The 18,229-nt window shown below is 36.7% G+C and overlaps 1 protein-coding gene across 3 annotated transcripts in view; it reads left to right on the top strand.

Annotated features, from left to right (window-relative positions):
- The first annotated feature begins 229 nt into the window (after positions 1-229).
- The window catches only part of GALC (galactosylceramidase), a 40,084-nt gene continuing 22,084 nt past the window's right edge, over positions 230-18,229 (top strand). The window contains exons 1-7 of one of the 3 annotated variants that reach the window (XM_031593128.2): positions 406-645; positions 1,142-1,210; positions 3,450-3,513; positions 4,342-4,455; positions 7,242-7,381; positions 8,766-8,804; positions 13,668-13,795. In XM_031593128.2, coding sequence (XP_031448988.2) covers positions 475-645; positions 1,142-1,210; positions 3,450-3,513; positions 4,342-4,455; positions 7,242-7,381; positions 8,766-8,804; positions 13,668-13,795 — 725 coding nt within the window. In that variant the 5' untranslated portion in view covers positions 406-474. Of the gene's footprint in view, positions 365-404; positions 646-1,141; positions 1,211-3,449; positions 3,514-4,341; positions 4,456-7,241; positions 7,382-8,765; positions 8,805-13,667; positions 13,796-18,229 lie in introns of those variants that run through there. The other 2 variants (XM_031593129.2, XM_031593127.2) reach the window with 2 other exon arrangements.

Here is an 18,229-nt window from a genome sequence, read left to right as displayed (position 1 = left end):
AGAAGCAATTTTGCAGTTGATGAAAATCACTTTGGCATAAATATTGTGAACAGCGCCCATGCTGCACAGAGCGCTGTTTTCACAGACAAGCTCCATCCACCTGTGACGCAAACACGCTGCCTCACTACGCATCCTGAAGCACGCGGCAGCATTCCCACACCCATCATGGCTCCTCACTGGCTTCACCCACTGTTCAGCACCTTCCTCCAGCACAGCAGTACGCCACCCCATGTGTTGGGGCTTCTCGTGCCCTCTCTCAAAATGGCAGTCACCAGCTTCATTCTGCGGCTGCGCAGTAAGGGCTGAGACGCCATTCCCTGTAGCAAAATGGCGGCGAGGAGCGCTCATGCCCCGCCCTCCTCAGGTGATTGCCAGGTTGCGCGGTCACGAGGCGGAGTGGGGCGGGGCGGGAGCAGATGCGGGTTGTGAAGGGATGGGGTGGGGCCGGTGGCAGAGCAGTACGGAACCGTCGGGATGGAGGTTGTCAGGCGTTCTCTCTGTCCTGCGGCTCTGCTCTGTGCTTGGCTCCTGCTCGGCTCCGGCTGGGGCTTGGGGCCCCCCGGGATCGGTGCTGCCTACGTGCTGGATGATGCCGGCGGGCTGGGCAGGGAGTTCGACGGGATCGGGGCGATCAGCGGCGGTGGGGTGAGCGGGGATGGTGTGCGCGGGGCTCCTCGGGACTGGGCTGACATCGCTTCCTCAGGGCTGCGGCAACTGGGGTGGGGAAACCTGCTAGGGGATTCCTGGGGGTATCGGTGGGCTGAGGGGCTGCAGGGGGAACGTGGGGCTGGGAAGGCTCTGAGGACGGCCTGGGTGAGCCGAGGCAGGGAGAGGAGAGTGCGGGAGAGCGGTGCTGGGACGCAGTGCTGCGTGCTTGCGGCTCTGTGGGATCTCCCTGTATCCCTGCCCTCTGGGCTCCCTTTGCTGTGTGTCACGGGTGAGCAGGGCCCCTCCAACCTGCAAAAGCAGAACTGTGCAAGTGGAGGGTTAGGAAGAACTTTGTGTTTAGCAAGTTCTTTATGCTGTATTTAATTTTCTAGGATTATTAGCTGTGTAGGATTATTAACTGCCTAGACCAAAGAAGGGGATGCACTTGGATGTTTGGCTGTTAAGGTATTTGTAATTTTGTTTTCTGTTTCAGGCCACATCCAGACTCCTTGTGAATTACCAAGAACCGTATCGCTCCCAGATCTTAGATTATCTGTTCAAGGTAAGGGCTGTGTCACTGCTGCTCCAACATCTGATTTCATGCAGGGCTTCTTACTGTCACCTGTTGGATGCCTGTAGTATATTCAGGCATTCTTAAGGTTAGGCAAGCTCTATCTTGTAAATCTGCTTAAAGCTGTTTTTTCAACTTGATAGTTGGGCGCTGTAGATGAATAGTTACTACCTATGAATTATAGATGGCTTTGTAGCTAAAAGAGTGGAATGGTTGGGCCCAAAGAGAGCTTAAACCTATTAGGGCAAACCCTGGTTTGTACACCAATTCCTTGTGTAGTAAACTACTCATCCAAGTATATTCTATGAAGAGCTCACTTCTTTTTTTTTTTTTTTAAGTGTAGTAACTGTGAATACAACACTTATATGCATTAAACACTTTTTTTCAGTCTTATTGATTTTATTTTTATTATTATATAAGCTTTTATGCATTCTTGTGGGATAAATATTTTAACCTTTTTTTATTCCTCTCACATAAAGAATAAACTTCCTAGCTCTTCACAAGAGGACATGCTCAGGGACATGATTTAGTGGAGGGTTGTTAGGATAGTTTGGTTAGGTTGTGGTTGGACACTTTAAGGTCTTTTGCAACCTGAGTAATTCTTTGAATCTAAGAGTTTTGATCCCTCTATGAAATTCTGGGAAGCTCCTTTTTCTGAGAGAATGAAACCAGCAAGTGTTGTCAAGTGTGCAGACTCTAAAACCAAAGGAAGGAGTCTTCTATGAAGAGTATGACAGATGCTAATGTATAGCTGATAGCTGCTGGCTGTACTAAAAGGGTTTTTATCAGAACTTTACATTTTATGTTGCTGTTCTTGACAGTCAGCGTGTTTGGTTTTTTTTTGGTAGCTTATTTCTTCAAATTAGGATTTCTCTTATTCCTGTTTTCAATGTATTTTCATCATACATTTTGGGTTAATGAGGGCTTTGCTGTTTTATGATTGTAGGAAGTGGGTCGAACAGTTTTGATAAGCTATCTGTAGTCTAATCAGTTTTGTGAATCTGGCTGCATCACTTAAGTAGAATATCTATTCCAGACTAGTATAATAAGTGTAGTTACTGCAGAAGGAATATTAATGTTACTGTTTTGTAAGCTGCTTTAAGTAGCAAGTATAACCTGTGGAGTTACTCAACTTAATATGGTAAGGCTATTGCACTGGACAGTGTTACTCAACTTAATATGGTAAGGCTATTGCACTGGACAGTAATAACTTGTTTTGCTTTTGGCACTGTAAATTACTCTGCTGAAGGAGAATGTCATGTCACTTTCAAGTACTGTAATCCAAATGGCTGGAGGAGAATAATTTACTGTGTAGCTTAAAATTGGGTGAAGGGTATAAGAAAGAATAATGTATAACTGGGGAGCAAATCCATGTTCTTTGGAAGACCTAAATTGTATGTTGCAAGTATGCATTTTCTGAAGGAGTCAGTAGAAATATGAAAAAAAAGGAAGTCCAGTTGTGAGAGCATGATACTTGAAAATTTTTTAGTGTTTTCTTTCACCAAAATTTAAAACTGCTATGAGATGTGGAAGGAGGCTGTGCCTCAATTTTCTTCTTGTATTTAATGTTGGTCAGTTTGTATGGTAAAGATGAAAAAGGGTATGTGTAGAAGTTTAAAACAATAGATGGCACAAGGAGAGATGTGAGCTGAGGAATACTTGCTTCTTCTTTAAAAAAGACAGTTTAAAAAAAAAATATCTTGTAGGCTAAGCAAACTATTGTCTATGTAGGTGTGGGCTTAGCTCTTTTTTTTTTTTTAATAAGTTCATTACTAAATCTTAAAACTTATACTAGGGTAATTCATGGAAAAGGCCAGCTCCATTAGTGCTTATTAAAATAATGATTAGTTGTAAATTCTGGTTTGAGTAACTCTAAAACCACCAATTGCAGAAAGAACATAGTAGGAGTTGGATGAACTGTGTATACTTAATTCTGTGTCTTGTCTGCCAGTCAACTGCAAGGGAAATGAGATAGTGGACCAAGTGGCTATTTGTTTCTCAGTATGGCAATTTTTCTTCTCTGGTAACCTGCTAGTTACAGAAAAAGTTATTTCTGACATGTATATAAGCTCTTTATATCAAAGAAATTTATGAGGGTAGTAGGTTTAATAGTTTGATTATTTTGAAAGAAAGCACTAAGCTTGGCTTACAATAACATTAAAAATACTTTAATGTTCCTCACAAAGATTATCATGTCATTAGTCTGATTTCTTTTTTTTTTTTTTTTCAGCCAAATTTTGGTGCTGCTTTACACATCCTCAAAGTAGAGATTGGTGGTGATGGACAATCAACAGGTATAGATTATGCAGGGTTTAACTTATCATTGCAGTGATGCTGTAAGTAATGTGTCCTGCATGTTTCTCTTCAGTTGAGATATGGAGATGCAGTTTTACTGAAGTTACACAAAAATATCAGAAGTGGTGTCTGCAGACTTGTAAAAGTAATTTATACTTGTGTCTTAGAGATAGCGTTCTCTTCCCCCTGCTCTTCAATATAGAAATCTATAATATGGTAAGTAGTTTGCATTCTAGAGAAAATGAGTTCTCTGCAGAGCATTTCTCAAATACTGTTTCTGTAATACAAGCCCCATGAAACTTGTGTAGGGTTTAAAAACATGAAAATGCAAAGATCAGAAATAGTTTTCATTTTTAGTTTATTGAGCTGCTACATTTCACTGGAGCTCAATCACTGTTGATCATTTTTTTTTTCTCCTTATGATCCTAATGCTCTAAATTTCCTGGTGGTTGTTGAGACCAAGGTAATCATAAATGCATATTTTAGCATTATCATATCTGGGAACAGGAAATGCCTGATAGCTGATCATATTCTGTTGCAAAAAAAGAAGTGCATAGTCCCTTAAAAAAAAAAACCACAAAAATGTCCTTCCTCCAAAAAACCAAACATTTATGCTAAGTTAACATTCTAAGAATGAAGGGTAGCCAGTTTTGCATGTTCCCTTCCACTACTCATTTTGCTTTGAAGAGTAGAGCAAAGAATGTGTGAACCGTATTGGAGCTATGTGCTTGACTGTGTATTGTGGCAGTGAGCAATGCAGAAAACTTTATAATGTGTAACAGCTTATGACACAGACGATAATTGTGAACTGTTTATTTCCTTCCTAGATGGCACAGAGCCCTCCCATATGCACTATGAAAATGATGAGAACTACTTCCGAGGTTATGAATGGTGGCTGATGAAAGAGGCTAAAAAGAGGAACCCCCAAATTAAACTGATTGGTAAATTATTCCAAGCCTTAGGATTTTTATATATATGTTCTCTAACTAATGTATCTTAGCCTTAGTTATTTTAATAGACTTTTTTGTTGTTATTGATCTAGACAAGATATAGAATCTCTAGTATTTGGTGTGCTTGCATTGATGCTTCTCATAAACAGATTATTTTTGCTTTTCTATAGTAGTGTAACATTCTGGGTGGTCACTAATGATTTGCTTGCATCAAGTGACAGTAGCACTTAAACTTAATAGCAGTGATGAATATAAATCATTTATCATGAGGGCTGAATTTCTGAATAACCAATAAAATAAAAAATTCGGAGGAATAAATTAAATTTAAAGGAAGCATGAATCTGTAAGTCTTTTATGCCCCAAGTTCAATCATGTGTCCTTATCGTGAGTACATCACCTTTCTTCCCCGTGAGAGTGCTTCCTGTCTTCTGCTCTACTGTGTGTGTGTGTGTGTGTGTGTGTATATATTTGAGTTGTAAGATAACTTTATTGTTTTCCTGTTTTGATTGTGGGTTATGTATCACAGAATGATTTGGGCTGGAAAGAACCTCAGGGATCATCAACTTCCTATCCCCTTGTGACAGGTGCGGTTGCTAACCACTAGATCAAGTACTAGATCAGATTGCCCAGGGCTCCATCCAACCTGGCCTTGAACACCTCCAGGGACAAGACGTCCATAACCTGTCTGGGCAACCTGCTCTAGTACCTCACCAATCTCTCAGTGTATGTGACAATACAAATACAGAATCCTGGATTTTGATGAAATACTTTACAGGATGTATTTCACATGAAAGAGAGGATGACTTTTTTTTCACTCTGTCTCCAAAAAGTGTTTCAAAAGTGAATCTGGTTATAAATAATTTGATTTTATAATGAGATGCCAGGTGGCATGTATTTACTTCCTGAAACTAAATATTCTTTCTTACTAATGGTAATAGAGCTCAATTCTGAGGCAAAAGCACAAATATCAGCACTTAACTCTCACTGCTGTTTGGAGCAAATGTTTTAGTGAAACTGTAACGCTGAACTAGTCCTGAGCTAAATGCTGGGCTCTTCCATGTGCCAGGCCTTCAATATTCCCTGACAAACTTAAAGATTAGCTGTTGGACCTGACATCTTGAGATATTTGCCTTCCTGTCTTACCTTTTTGAGACAATGAAATTGACCTTGGTGTTGAATACAAGTGCCCTATGCTATCGATAGTGCTTTCATGAAGTGTACAGTACAATTGTTTCCATTCTGTATGTGGTAGTGGCAATGGTTGCAGAGCTATTATAGTAATAATCAGGTACCTCTATAATAGCAAGACAGACTTCTGCGGTCTCCAGGGCAGAGAAACCTCATAATTAAAAATAAATGCACTGCATCACTTGATTGTGTAGTTAAGTCTCAATCTATTTTTTTCTGAGTAGTAATTTTCCATGTACAGCACAGCATAGACAAGGAAAAAAGTGTGGTTTGCAACTTTTTCTTTTTTTAGTAGTTTGATTATCCACAGTGCTCTTAAAATCAAGTGGCAATCAGACTTATATTTCCTAATGTTTATTAGGAATAGGTGATGCATGAGAAATTCTTTCCAAATGAAAACTTGTAACAAATGTCCAAGCCTGAAAGTTGTAAAAATACTTAGAAGTAACTGTTGCAGTATTTTGACAGTTTTATTTCCAGGAACCTGAAAGGTTGTCACTAATGTTTATTCTTCCACTGTGACAATTCTGGTTATATAATTTATCCCCCATATTCATTTTCTGCTTTGTGAGCATAGTCCAGTCTCTGTATCATCAGACAGACTTCCTTTCTCTGTAGTCTAATGTACTATTCCAGTTTCAACAACAGAAGTCCTTTGATTTTTGTGATTTGTTATTGCTTAAAATTTCAGTCAGCAATATTTAAAAGCTCTTTTCAAATGAAATACAAATGTATATTTTCTTTATCCTAAAAGAGTAGTGGAAAAAAGGTTACTCTGAGTACCTGTGAAATTTCATAGAGATGGCAATTTTGCTGTTTTACTCCACCTACTTATGAGTCTCTTACCCTTCATCCAGGAAGCAGGTTTTTCCTACCCATTCACAAGATGTGACTTGCTACAGGTTTTGCTGGTCAAATTCTTTTAGACAAGCACTATGACAAACAGCAAGCTTAACATCTGTGACTAATAGTGATTGTTAATACCTTCTTCTTCCCTCAAATCAAGCCCTCAACAAAGGGAGGAGAGTATGCCATTTAATTAATGAGATCTGGTGTCTTATACTGAATTAGCTAAAAATGCAAGAGAATCTACTTAGGTGAATAACTTGTTCTTATTTACTGTAAGAGCCAATAAACTGAGAAATGCTTTTTCATAGTCCTAATCTTTCTTCCTTTGCAATGAGTAAATCATCGTTTGCTCTGGCAGTCATACTCAGGAGATTTTTGCATTTAATATTGATCCTTTGTCTATAATGCTGTAAAATGTTTTTGCAAAAGTTTTTCTTATTTTTAACCTGTTAGAGTTTACTCAGTAGAAAGATTATATGTAGTTAGTAGCTCTCTAATAATGATGGGTTTCTGACTTATAAAATAAAAGCCACAGATATTTGGTCTCAGTTTATATTACAGCATATTCTATGGTAAAATAAGCGATGTTTTATTGTCTTTGCTGGAACTATGTGAATCAGAAGTGCTATCTGTTCCTTCAGTTTAGGAAAATTAAAGTGCAGCATGCTTTTAAGCTGTACCAAATAATGCAGACCACCCACTTTAGTAATTATTTATTTGCTTTTCTTCTCTCTTTCCAGGATTACCCTGGACATTTCCGTCATGGATAGGGAAGGGTGAAAACTGGCCCTATGATTATCCACATGTCACTGTTTACTATATTATTTCTTGGATATTAGGAGCTAAACGGTATCATGATCTGGATATTGATTATATTGGGGTCAGTAAAATATATTTTATCTGTCTTCATTTTTAAGGTTTTTTTTCTTGTTTCTTTGAATACTGGGAAGGGAGAGATGAAAAACTGTAATTGTGGTTATAACTTTCTGTTGAAATGAGACTGTTACCTAGCATAACTCCTGCCTTTCCACAGTACTGGCCATTAATACGGAAACGGTGTAAAGTGGCTAGACTCCTGACTTCCCAATTCTAGAACAAAGTTACCAGAAAACTTAAGGATTTTGAAACTTGAGTGTGTAATTTCCTGCCTCACTTGTTCTCCTTGGGTTTTAGAGGTAACCAGCTAACGAAAAATGTTAGTTAAGACTTAAAGTTTGCAAAACTCGGCTGATGTGAGTTCTTGGCATAAAATATAGTTATTATTTTGCTGAAGGGCAGTCCTCTACAATTTTTTGTCCTCTTCGATTTTTTTACTGCATTATAAAGTAGTTAAGGTGCATATGTTACAGTATAACTGCTGTATTGTGTTATAAGGCGTTATATGGAAGTAGTGAGGGAATATCTGAGAAAAATGTTATTTAGAGATGAGAGAGAAAAACGCTTTTCAAATTCATTATTTGACTAGTATTCAACCTTTTCTTCTTTCCTGGTGCTTAAGAAAATTGATAATTTGTCTAAAATAAGTCTTAGACTTACTGAAATACTCATTTTTGGGCTTCTAAGTGTTTTGGTGCAAAATAGTTTAACTGCAGAAAAGCTGACAGTCAACTCAGTCATCCTGAGTTGAGCTTCTGAAGTTATGGTTCCTGTCCCACTAGGAAAGTCTGGCTTTTTTACTGTAATGTGAGAAGGTATGTAGCTCTTTTTGGCATGTCTCTGTGTTGCTGACTATATTAGAAAGTGTCAGTCTTGCACTCTGGGTAACAACTTGTGGGGAGGAAGATATGTGCACGACACAACTTTTTAGTTCTTGTCTTGCTCTGCTTTCAGAGTGGAAGGTAAGTTCTACTTATTAAGTATTTAAATAATGTCTGGTATCTGTACTGTTACTTGATGTTCTCTATGACCATGTCTTGAAGTTACAGTGTTTTTCTCCATGATTTCTACCAAACTGTAGACCCATTGTTAATTATATGTAATGTGGAACAAGGCTAACCATTGTAGAGCTACCACAGCATTAGTGTTCTTTTTGGCAAGATTACAGACAATAGGCCTTATTAGATAAATAAGCATATGGCTTGAATTTTTATGTAAATGTCTCTTGTGGAGGGCTGATAAAACTAATCAGAGCAATTTCCTTTAGCAAACTAAAACCATACAGTTTAGAAACGGTTGTGAAAGATTTATATAAGTGTATATGGGATTGCCTTATGTATCAATGCATCCTGACTTCTCTAAAATGCTTTTTACTTTTTGCTTTATAGATATGGAATGAAAGGGCATTTAACAGCAAATATATCAAGGTATGTATATTTTTCTCAAAAGTGAAATGTACTTCTGAAGTTTCTTTGTTATCATTTATACGCGATTTACTTGTCTGACTTCCCCTCGAATAGAGACCTTAATCCCATGACTGCTGACTGAACTCTTTCTTGTGGTGGTTGCAGGCATAAAATATATTTGGTAGAGTCAGATCTTTAGAATTTTTTTTAATTTGAAAATTTTATTTTGAACGTTATAGATCAGTGTGTGCTAAATATGCAGGACATTTGTATGATTCAACTGAGGCTTCCATTCAAATTCATCTTCTTGCCAGATGAAAAATAGCTTCTTTTTTAAGTCTAAGATCTACAAGTACTTAAAATTGTGAAGTTCCAGTAGATATAATACACTTAAATTATTGATATACAAGTCCAGGTTCTTATGACACTTTCTGATTTGCCTTTTCCATAAAGTAAAAGCTCTGTATTTTAAGTATGTGAAAGTTGATACTTTGTTCTAAATGAGTTGGAGAGTGACAGTATTTCAAATGAGGTAGCAGTAAGCTATCACTGCTTCCTTCTTTGAAAGCTCACTTTTGTTTGAGTTGTGTTATACTTAAGATTCCACTTCAGTATAAGTTCTGCTATATTCATTTCCTTGTTGCTGCTTTGAGACTAAGAAGCAATTACATTACCTGTTCTTAAAACAAAGAGTTAAGCTGAATATGAAGGAAACTGCTGTTCTTTTTTTTTTATGTAGGACTCAGCAGATATTAGATCCCTTCTGTTTAAAATTTGTCACTTAGCGGCTATTAGATAAGTTCTTTTAATTTGTATGTACTGCATAAGGTCAGTTGTGTCACTTCTCCTGGCAACTTCTGTACTTATTTCATTCAGTGGTTAGTTTTAGTAGAATAATACAGAAAGTTGTGTACAACATTGAGACATAACATTTCATTAGCAAGGAAAAAAAGTTAGGCATGAGTTAAATGTCTTTAATGAGGCTGACATATACAAAATTCTGCCTGCTCCTGAAAAGTGAGAGTACTCTCCTATGAAACACTACATTTCCTTCCTAGTATGCAAGCTTCTTTACAGTTCATATGAACTGCTTTGGGTGAGGGATATCAGGAAGCAGAAAACTGTTGGCACTGTACATGATAACAGAGAAAGAGAAACACCTTATCCAGTTTTGTGTTTCTTATTAACAGATATGTTAATCAACTGTGTATTTTAAGCTGACTTACATGGTCACTCTATCGCAGCAGTTTAGTTTACATGTCTTATCACAACTTAGACCAAATTCCACATTATCTGTGCTTCATTACACAGCTAATTTCATTAAAGTGATTTTTCTAGATTATCACGTAGGCTACTACAAAAGTCATCCACTAGTCAGGTATGGGCTAATGGAGAAATCTGAAGTAGTAATAGTTTCCTAAAGGATAATTCTAATTATAGGGAATAAGGCAATATAAAATAGAGTGACATGGTTTTTGTACTGCGATTTAGATTTATTCATAGACTAGATGATAATGTTCTTTTGTAAAAGGAATCATCAAAGAGAAGGCAGATCTTACCATAAATAAAATACTCATATTTCACTAAATCATTGATTCCTAAATCATCACATAAGAAATTGGTTCTCTTTTGCTCAGTTCTCTGCAATGTTACTTGGAGGCTTTCTAATCTATTTGCCTTGGCTTCCTGATGTGCAGAGAATGAATGTGAAGAACAAACTATTAAGTGGAGGTGTGGCATTCTGTTTGTTAGCTTTTTAAATACCACTGAATTGGAACAGCTTTTGGTTTCTGGAGTTAAATTTTTAAAGTTTGATCTTGAAATCACCAAAATATTTACTGAAATGTGTCAGCCTTCCTCTACTGTATGTCTTTATTTAACATCTGTTTTAGCATTCATTCTCTTGCACATTGCAGTGTCCTGTGGCATCTCTTCTTTATCTAACACGATTCCATTTGCAGTCAGTCATTTTAGAACAGATGTGTTTACCAAAGTGTACATCTGTACAGCAAACTTTCTTTGTTATGACATACGTATGTTTGAGTTCTTGGTTATCTTGCTAAGTGTTTTACTTTAAGAATTTGTTTTAGTTGCTTCATCCACTGAGAATCCAATTATATTTCTTACAAAGTAGAAGAAAAATGAAACAGAAGTGATGACTGTGTTGCTTTTAAATTCTTATTCAATAAGATCCTATTCTTTCAATTTTTAAAATACCATCAGTGTACTCCTTAAATTTTAGGGTTAGTGTATCTTCATATAAAAGTGCATACTGGGGGCATGGAGTGGCTGGAACGACACCATTCTGCATATGTTGTTATGGAGTGTGCGTTTTGGGTTATCTATGGGATGTCCTCAGTACCTGTCTTTTCATATGGATGTTCTGCAGTATTTCTAGTTGTTCTCTTCTGCTGAACTACCTCCATGATTAGGCAGTTCTCTATATGTCTAATGTAAGCTTTGCTGGATGTCCACTGGGTTTTCTTTTCTCCTAATTCTAGTTACTCCAGAGATCTAATCATGTCCTTCCTCTTTCAAAGACCACTTAGATCATGTTTTGTCTTATCCGTTATCTCTTCTGAAGAACAGCTAAAAAGAATCCAAATGATTCTAGAAATATGCTGTTCAGAAACAACTAACAATTGATCTTTTCCCTTGCAGTAAGCTGACACTTTCTTTAGTGAACCTCCATGATCCTCAGAATCATTTCAGCAGACTTTCTGCATACTTTATATAGCATACAACACAGACATACTTATTAGTGCAGTTAATAGTATTAAATCAAAATCATTTATGAATAAGTAAATTATTTATTTCGTGGTACTGTTTCAGTTAGTCAAATTCTTCCTTGCTATGGATCTTGCATGAACTTAAGGAATGTACTTTTTCAGTAAGTGTCTAATTAAAATTACAATTTCTGTGGCAGTACTTTCTGAATCCTAGTTCAGAAATCTTTGAGGTCCAGTCTTTTGCTGCTCCTCACCCCAAGTGGATTCATCACTGTTAATTTACTAGTAGTTTTTCTACTTGTACATTATAACTTTAATTTTAGGCATCAGCTAGGAAACATTGTGAGAAACATCTTTAGAAGTCTCAGTTCCTTTAGATTTTATTTATTATGCACAACTCCTTTATTTTCAGAAATGTGGTTTTGTCTGCCTGTGCATCTTCTCCAATCTTCTTCTATGAAGTAAAGCACATGCATAGACTTTCAAGGTGTTGTTATAATTGACCTGGCAACACTTCTGTTCCAGTCAGGTGCTTAGTATCTTACAACTGTCTGGGGCTAGAAATGGGAAGTCTGCAGCCAAATGTAAAAGAAGGTATCTGACAAATCTTGTGGTTAGACCTTGAGATCTAACATTTTGCATTGTTTTAGACTGACAAAATAACATAGAGTTGTCTTCATAGTTCTGAAATGTTTAGTATGTTTGCCTCTGATCTCTTCTGCTTGGAGAAGAATTTTGACTTAATGCACTGAAGGTTAGCTATAACAGAATCATAAACTATAATAGAGTCACCAAGGATGTAAAAGACCGCTAAGATCACCCTGTCCAACAGTCCACAGTAACTCCACCATCTCCCTGGGCAGCCTGTTCCAGCACATGACCGCTCTTTCAGAGAAGTTTTTCCTAATTCTAACCTGGATTTCTTGTGGCACAACTTGAGGCTGTTCCCTCTAGTCCTATTGCTAGTTACATGGGAGAAGAGGCTGATCACAACCTCCCTTCAGGTAGTTGTAGAGAGCAATAAGGTCAACCTTGAGCCTCCTCTCCTCCAGACTAAACAATCCCAGCTCCCTCAGCTTCTCGTAAGGCTTGTGCTCCAGACCCTTCACCAGCTTCGTTGCCCTTCTCTGAATGTGCTCCAGGGCCTTGATGTCTTTGTTGTTGTGAGGGGCCCAAAACTGAACACCAATACTCAAAGTGTGGCCTCACCAGGGCTGAGTACAGAGGGATTATCACTTCCCTGCTTCTGCTAGAAATGCTATTTCTGATACAAGATCTAGCCTTGCTGTGGCTTTTGCCATTATGAATAAAAGCTGTACCAATGTCATGGTTTTTAAAATACAATATGTAGTGTCATATTTTTTGATTAGTGGAAAAGATGCTTTTCAAAAAAACAGCATTTGACAGAGATGATTAAACTTTTCATGATGAAAGTTTTAAGCTACAGGGACCTCACTGTAGTGTTTCTACCATCATGATTTTTTTTTTGTAAGCTTTGTGCTTCAAAGGCTTAAAGCAGTTGAACAGAACTCCATTACTCCTTTTCTTTCTGAAACATTGTTAATAAGTTTAGTATCCATTAGTTCTAAGTTCAGTTTGTCACCAACTCATTGCCTTGGGTCCTTATCATGACTACATACCAAGACAGAAAAGCTCTCTGTTCTTCTTCACATTTCTAGAAGAGTGTTACAAGAAATTATTTGAGGATGCATGCCTGCTGGTGTTCAAATGACTTGAAGAGTCTTCCTTCTATGCTTGTATACAGTACCTATTGTATCATCTCTCTGTATCTAAGTTTGGAAGAAGGATTTTTAGTCTGTGGACTGATGTATCTTCCCAGATGCTCTTGCAGGTGGAAGCTGCTGAACCTTGTTTTAATTTTTCTTAAATTAATGTTTAGATTAAGACTTGTTTATAATACCAGTCTTTTTTGATGTGGCCTTCTGAATATTGGAGAGAACACATCAGTGTTAAAAATACTTATCAGTATTTGTCATTATGATTCATCTTTGAGAAGATTTCACTTATCTGCCTAGCTCTGAAGAAATGCTTCTGCAGTCTGCTCCTACAGTTCTAAAATTGTTTTCAGTCTTAAATTTTCATGCTGCATGATTAATGAAAGGCTGTACTTTAAGTGTTGTTATCTGTTACTAAGGTACTTCGGCAGTCTTTAGACAAACTGGGTCTAAGCAACATTGGCATCATCGCTGCGGATGGAGATTGGAACGTTTCAAAGGAGATGGTAGTTGATCCATATCTTAATGATGCTGTTCAGGTAGTTGGGTAAGTGTGGGAGAAGGGAGGAATATTACATATTATATATCACTTCATTTATATAAATAAGTCTTCACCTCCATTTTTGAATAGTCATGTGGTCATAATTCTTATTCACTTGGTTTTTAAATCATCATGTACAGTGGTAAATGACTACTATTTCCTGTTTTCCTCTCAGCTTTCAATTTTGTGCATGTGTAAGGTGATCTTATAACTCTTCCATCACTTATCTCAAGTATTGAGTTAGGAGCTAGGTTTTAAGCTTCTTACCTTAGAAGTCTCCTGTCATACACTAGTACTAGCTAATCTGCATGTGCACCTTCAAAGTCAGAAAAGTTTTAGGATGGAATTCTTGATCTGGAATTGGTTCTAATTTCAGATGATCTTGAACTTTCACTTGACTGTACTCTTGCAACCCTACTGTACATCCATTGCTTGTGACCTTTCTGGTTGTATCTGGAAGCTAGAAGATTAGTTGTTGCTTTGATCTGGTAACATCCAAAGTTAGTTTTAAAACTGATACAAACTATCTCAATTTCAGCAGATAAGAGTGCCTATTGTTGCAGTTAAGTGGCAAAAGGCAACTTGATTTTTTGTCTGCATGTTTGCTCCCTAATACACCTTGTTTCTTTACCTTGCTTTTTGCTAACTGGTTTCTCTTGTTTTTGCATTCTTGCTCATCACTGATTCTGAAAACAATTAATGTATTTAAAGCTATAGCTTATTCACAATGGAAATTAAGTCTGCAACACATAAATGGTTCAATTGTGTATTTATTACTTATGCTATTAGCCTTATTATGATTAAGAACATGCTTGTGGTCCCTGGTGTGCTGTTTGTCCTCATTTATATGTAAGGGTGTGTGATAGTCTTGTAATTTTTTTTAAAACTGATCTATAATACAATGTTTATAGCAAGTCAGTTGGGCAGGCATTCTGTAAAGAAACTGCTTTCTTATGCATTGAGCTTATAAACATTGATCACCTGGAAGTAGCTTCCTGAGAAATATCAGTTGTAATACTGGTGTTGCACAACTAATTTTTGCATGGTTCTTTTTCTTTTTAACTTAACTTAGAACAGGCAAGACTTGCACCTCAGCAAGTTCACAGTGAATTAGGAAATGTTTTAGTTATGATTTTGATGCTAACAGAACTTGCAAAATCAGTCTGGTGAATTTGTGCAGTTCTTATTTCATTATTTCTTTAAGAACTTTGTGAAATCAGAGTTTAAATTGTGATTTTGGTGTGTGTGGCTTTTGCTTTGTTGGCATCCTTTAGAACTGTGGACAAATTCTATTTGTTCTTTAAGATGAAAATGTTTTTGTTCCAGCTTCTCTACCCCCACTGATCAGAGTGAAGAGATGGATGTATATATAGAGTAGTGGTGTTATCTGTTAAGGCATTCAGCTTAATAGACAGACAGCAGAGTGAGAACACCATGTTTCTTAAACAGTGCTGACCTTAAGACAACTAGCTATTGGAGTTCTTGCTGACCTAGAAAAAGATAACAGTAGTTGCACATCTGTCCTTCAGCTCAAGTTCATAAAGATTCTAGAACACTGTAACATTGTCTCTTAGCTATCTGTCTAGTTTCTTACAAAAACCAGCTATTTGGTTTGTTTTCTTAAATAGTCCTAAATTATTTTCTTTGCAGTTGTTTTCTGTATGTTGTTCTGTAATCTCTTTCCAACTATAACCTTCTCTGTGACTTTTTCTTAAAGGTCTATTATGATATGGAAACTTGGGATTAAAATTTTACTTAAAAATTTTGAACGCACTTGAAATATTGCTTTGGCATCCACTTGTTTCCTTTTGTTTTCTTCTTTGATAGCACTGTTTCCCTGTGACTTTACCTGTGCCAAAAATACTATTTGTAACCTGATGCATACATACTGCAGATCTATGGTAGGATTTTTGTCTGTTTACCCCTGCCCCTACCCTTTAGTCTGCTGGGTTGTGATTTTTAAAGGCAGAGGACCTAGTATTTGCTAATTAAAACAAAGGTTACCAAGTTGCTACCATTCAATGTTCTTCCATTCCTTTGACTGAGGGAGCAATCTTAATAAACATAGTCCTTCTCACTATTTCATGCCAGTGAGTTGCAGCAGTTGCCACTGAAATAGGAATTTCTTCAGAAGAAAAGGGAAAAATAACGTTTAGTTAGCTCAAGCCTTAAACTGTGTTGTTATGCTTCTATGTTTTGTTTGCAAGACTATCTGCGCTACTGTCTTCCTGTGTTGTTCTAGTGGCTGACTAAGAAGAAATCTGCAGTTAAGCCAATTTTTGTTTATTAGAAATAACAAATCACATTTTATTTTTAATTGATTTATTTTAAAGAGGATTTTATTTATTACATAGTTCAAAACATGAGCTGGAAACTTTTGTTTTGGTTTTATATAATTGATCCCAAGACATAACAGGAACATAAACTATCTCAATTTAGAAATATAGATTTTACTGATAGAATAGTCTTTTTGTGTTTGTGTAGTAGTATACCTTCATACCAATCTTCTCCCAGTTTTATTACGTATTACTCTGTACCACCTGTTCTTTGTTGAACACCACAAACAAAATCCACATCCAATAAAACCTCGCTCTTTAGCAAGTTCTTTCTTAAGGGCTTATTTGCCAATATGCAATTAGACTTGAATGTATTACATAACATTATTTCTGATGCTTCTTTAGAAACTGACAAAGTAAAAATGTTTCTCCATAGTTCTCAGCGATTTATTATCATTGACTTGTAAACCATTAATAACGGACAGTGATCATATGTTGGGTGACTGGGAAGAAATCTACAGTTAGGCCAATTTTTGTTTATTAGAAATAACAAATCACATTTTATTTTTAATTGATGCATCTGGAGTCTTTTCTAACACAATGATGAAATGCCAGCAATTATTGTTGCCATATCAGTGTTTTTCACTCTCCTATTGCCAGTTAAAAAAAATAAATAATAATAATAAATCATTGTAAGTCTTTGAAAGAATGAAACATGAGGTAACATGAGTTATTTTATAATAGCTATGGCTTTTATGTAGAGAGTAGTTGTTCTGTTGATTTTTGTACTTAATATAGTTGCAGCTTTAGCCTTATGATCAAGGAGGGCTTTCTTAATCCAGTAAGAAGAATGAGTTCAGTTCCCTGCCATCTTCTTTTTCTATGGTGGAAAACTTTCCTGACGAGAGATTAATTGACTTCCCCAATAGTATGCTAAGCTGGGGGAAAAAATATATATAGTTACAGAAAACAATATCTTCAGGATTTATCTTGTGATTTTTTTTTTTTGTTTGTTTCTGTTTTGGGGACCATGTATTCTTTCATCATTTATTTTAAAAAGGATTTTGTGTATTTCGTAGATCAAAACACAAGCTGGAAACTTTGTTTTGGTTTTATATAATTGTTCCCAAGATGTAACAGGAACATTAACCATCTCAATTTAGAAATATATATTTTACTGATGGAATAGTCTTTTTTTATAGAATTTCTGGAATGTTTCCTGTATTTATTGACTAACTGTTTGAATGCCACATTTGGAGGATATCTGGTTGAACCTCCTTAAGTGCAGGAGATGCAGTTAGCTCATGGAGGCTTGCATAGTTAACTTGTAATATCTTCACAACCTTTTTGGAAACTTACTCTACATATTTGACCGTGCTCATGTTCTCTTACTCTTTATCTTGTTGTTTTTTTCCCCTTTTTGTTTTTTTTCCGCTTTTAAGTTATTATACCTAGCTAAATTTTCCAATGGTTTCCAGCCTGTAGCATTGCAGGGAATTATTCTACCTAAAGCACAGGACTTTTTCTTTGCATCTGTTAATCTTGAGTTCTTTTGTTTCTAAATTTATCTGATAGTGTTGGCCCTGATATTAGCCAATGGGGATATCACTAGCAATCGTTGCCCACTTGGAGCTTTTCTGTCCAGTTTGGTGGGAAACCTTGCTAAAGGCAAGGTGCATGATGTCCACTGATTAAACCTCATCCACACAGGTACTCATCTTTTCACAGAAAGCAATTGAGTTTGTCAGATGTCATTTGCACCTTGTAAATCCATGTTACCGTTCCCAGTAATCTTTGTGCCCTTCCTGTGCTTAGAAATAGCTTTCAGAAAAACTGTTGTTACTGACTTTCTCAGGGACTAAGGCTAGATTGACAGCCAGTAGCTTCTTTCTTAAAGACAGGGCTACAGTGATCTATTGTCATTGGGAACAGACCCTAATCCCTAAATGCTTTAGCCTTGATGTGTGTAAGTCTGCAAACAGAATGTTGCTGTATTCTAGTACAAGATGTAATGGGAAAATACAATGCAAATGTAATACTGAGTTCAGACAATGTTCTCAAGGCTTTGGGTCAGGAGAATGTATTTCATGCCATCGTCAGACTGAATGAGCTTATTCAGATGGTAATCTGTGAAGATGATCTTGCATCATTTTTCTTGTAGGTA

Source organism: Phasianus colchicus, chromosome 5 (assembly GCF_987193195.1).
Source record: "Phasianus colchicus chromosome 5, bPhaCol1.hap1.1, whole genome shotgun sequence".
Classification (NCBI taxonomy): Eukaryota; Metazoa; Chordata; class Aves; order Galliformes; family Phasianidae; genus Phasianus; species Phasianus colchicus.
This window is presented reverse-complemented; position numbering and strand designations above follow the sequence as displayed.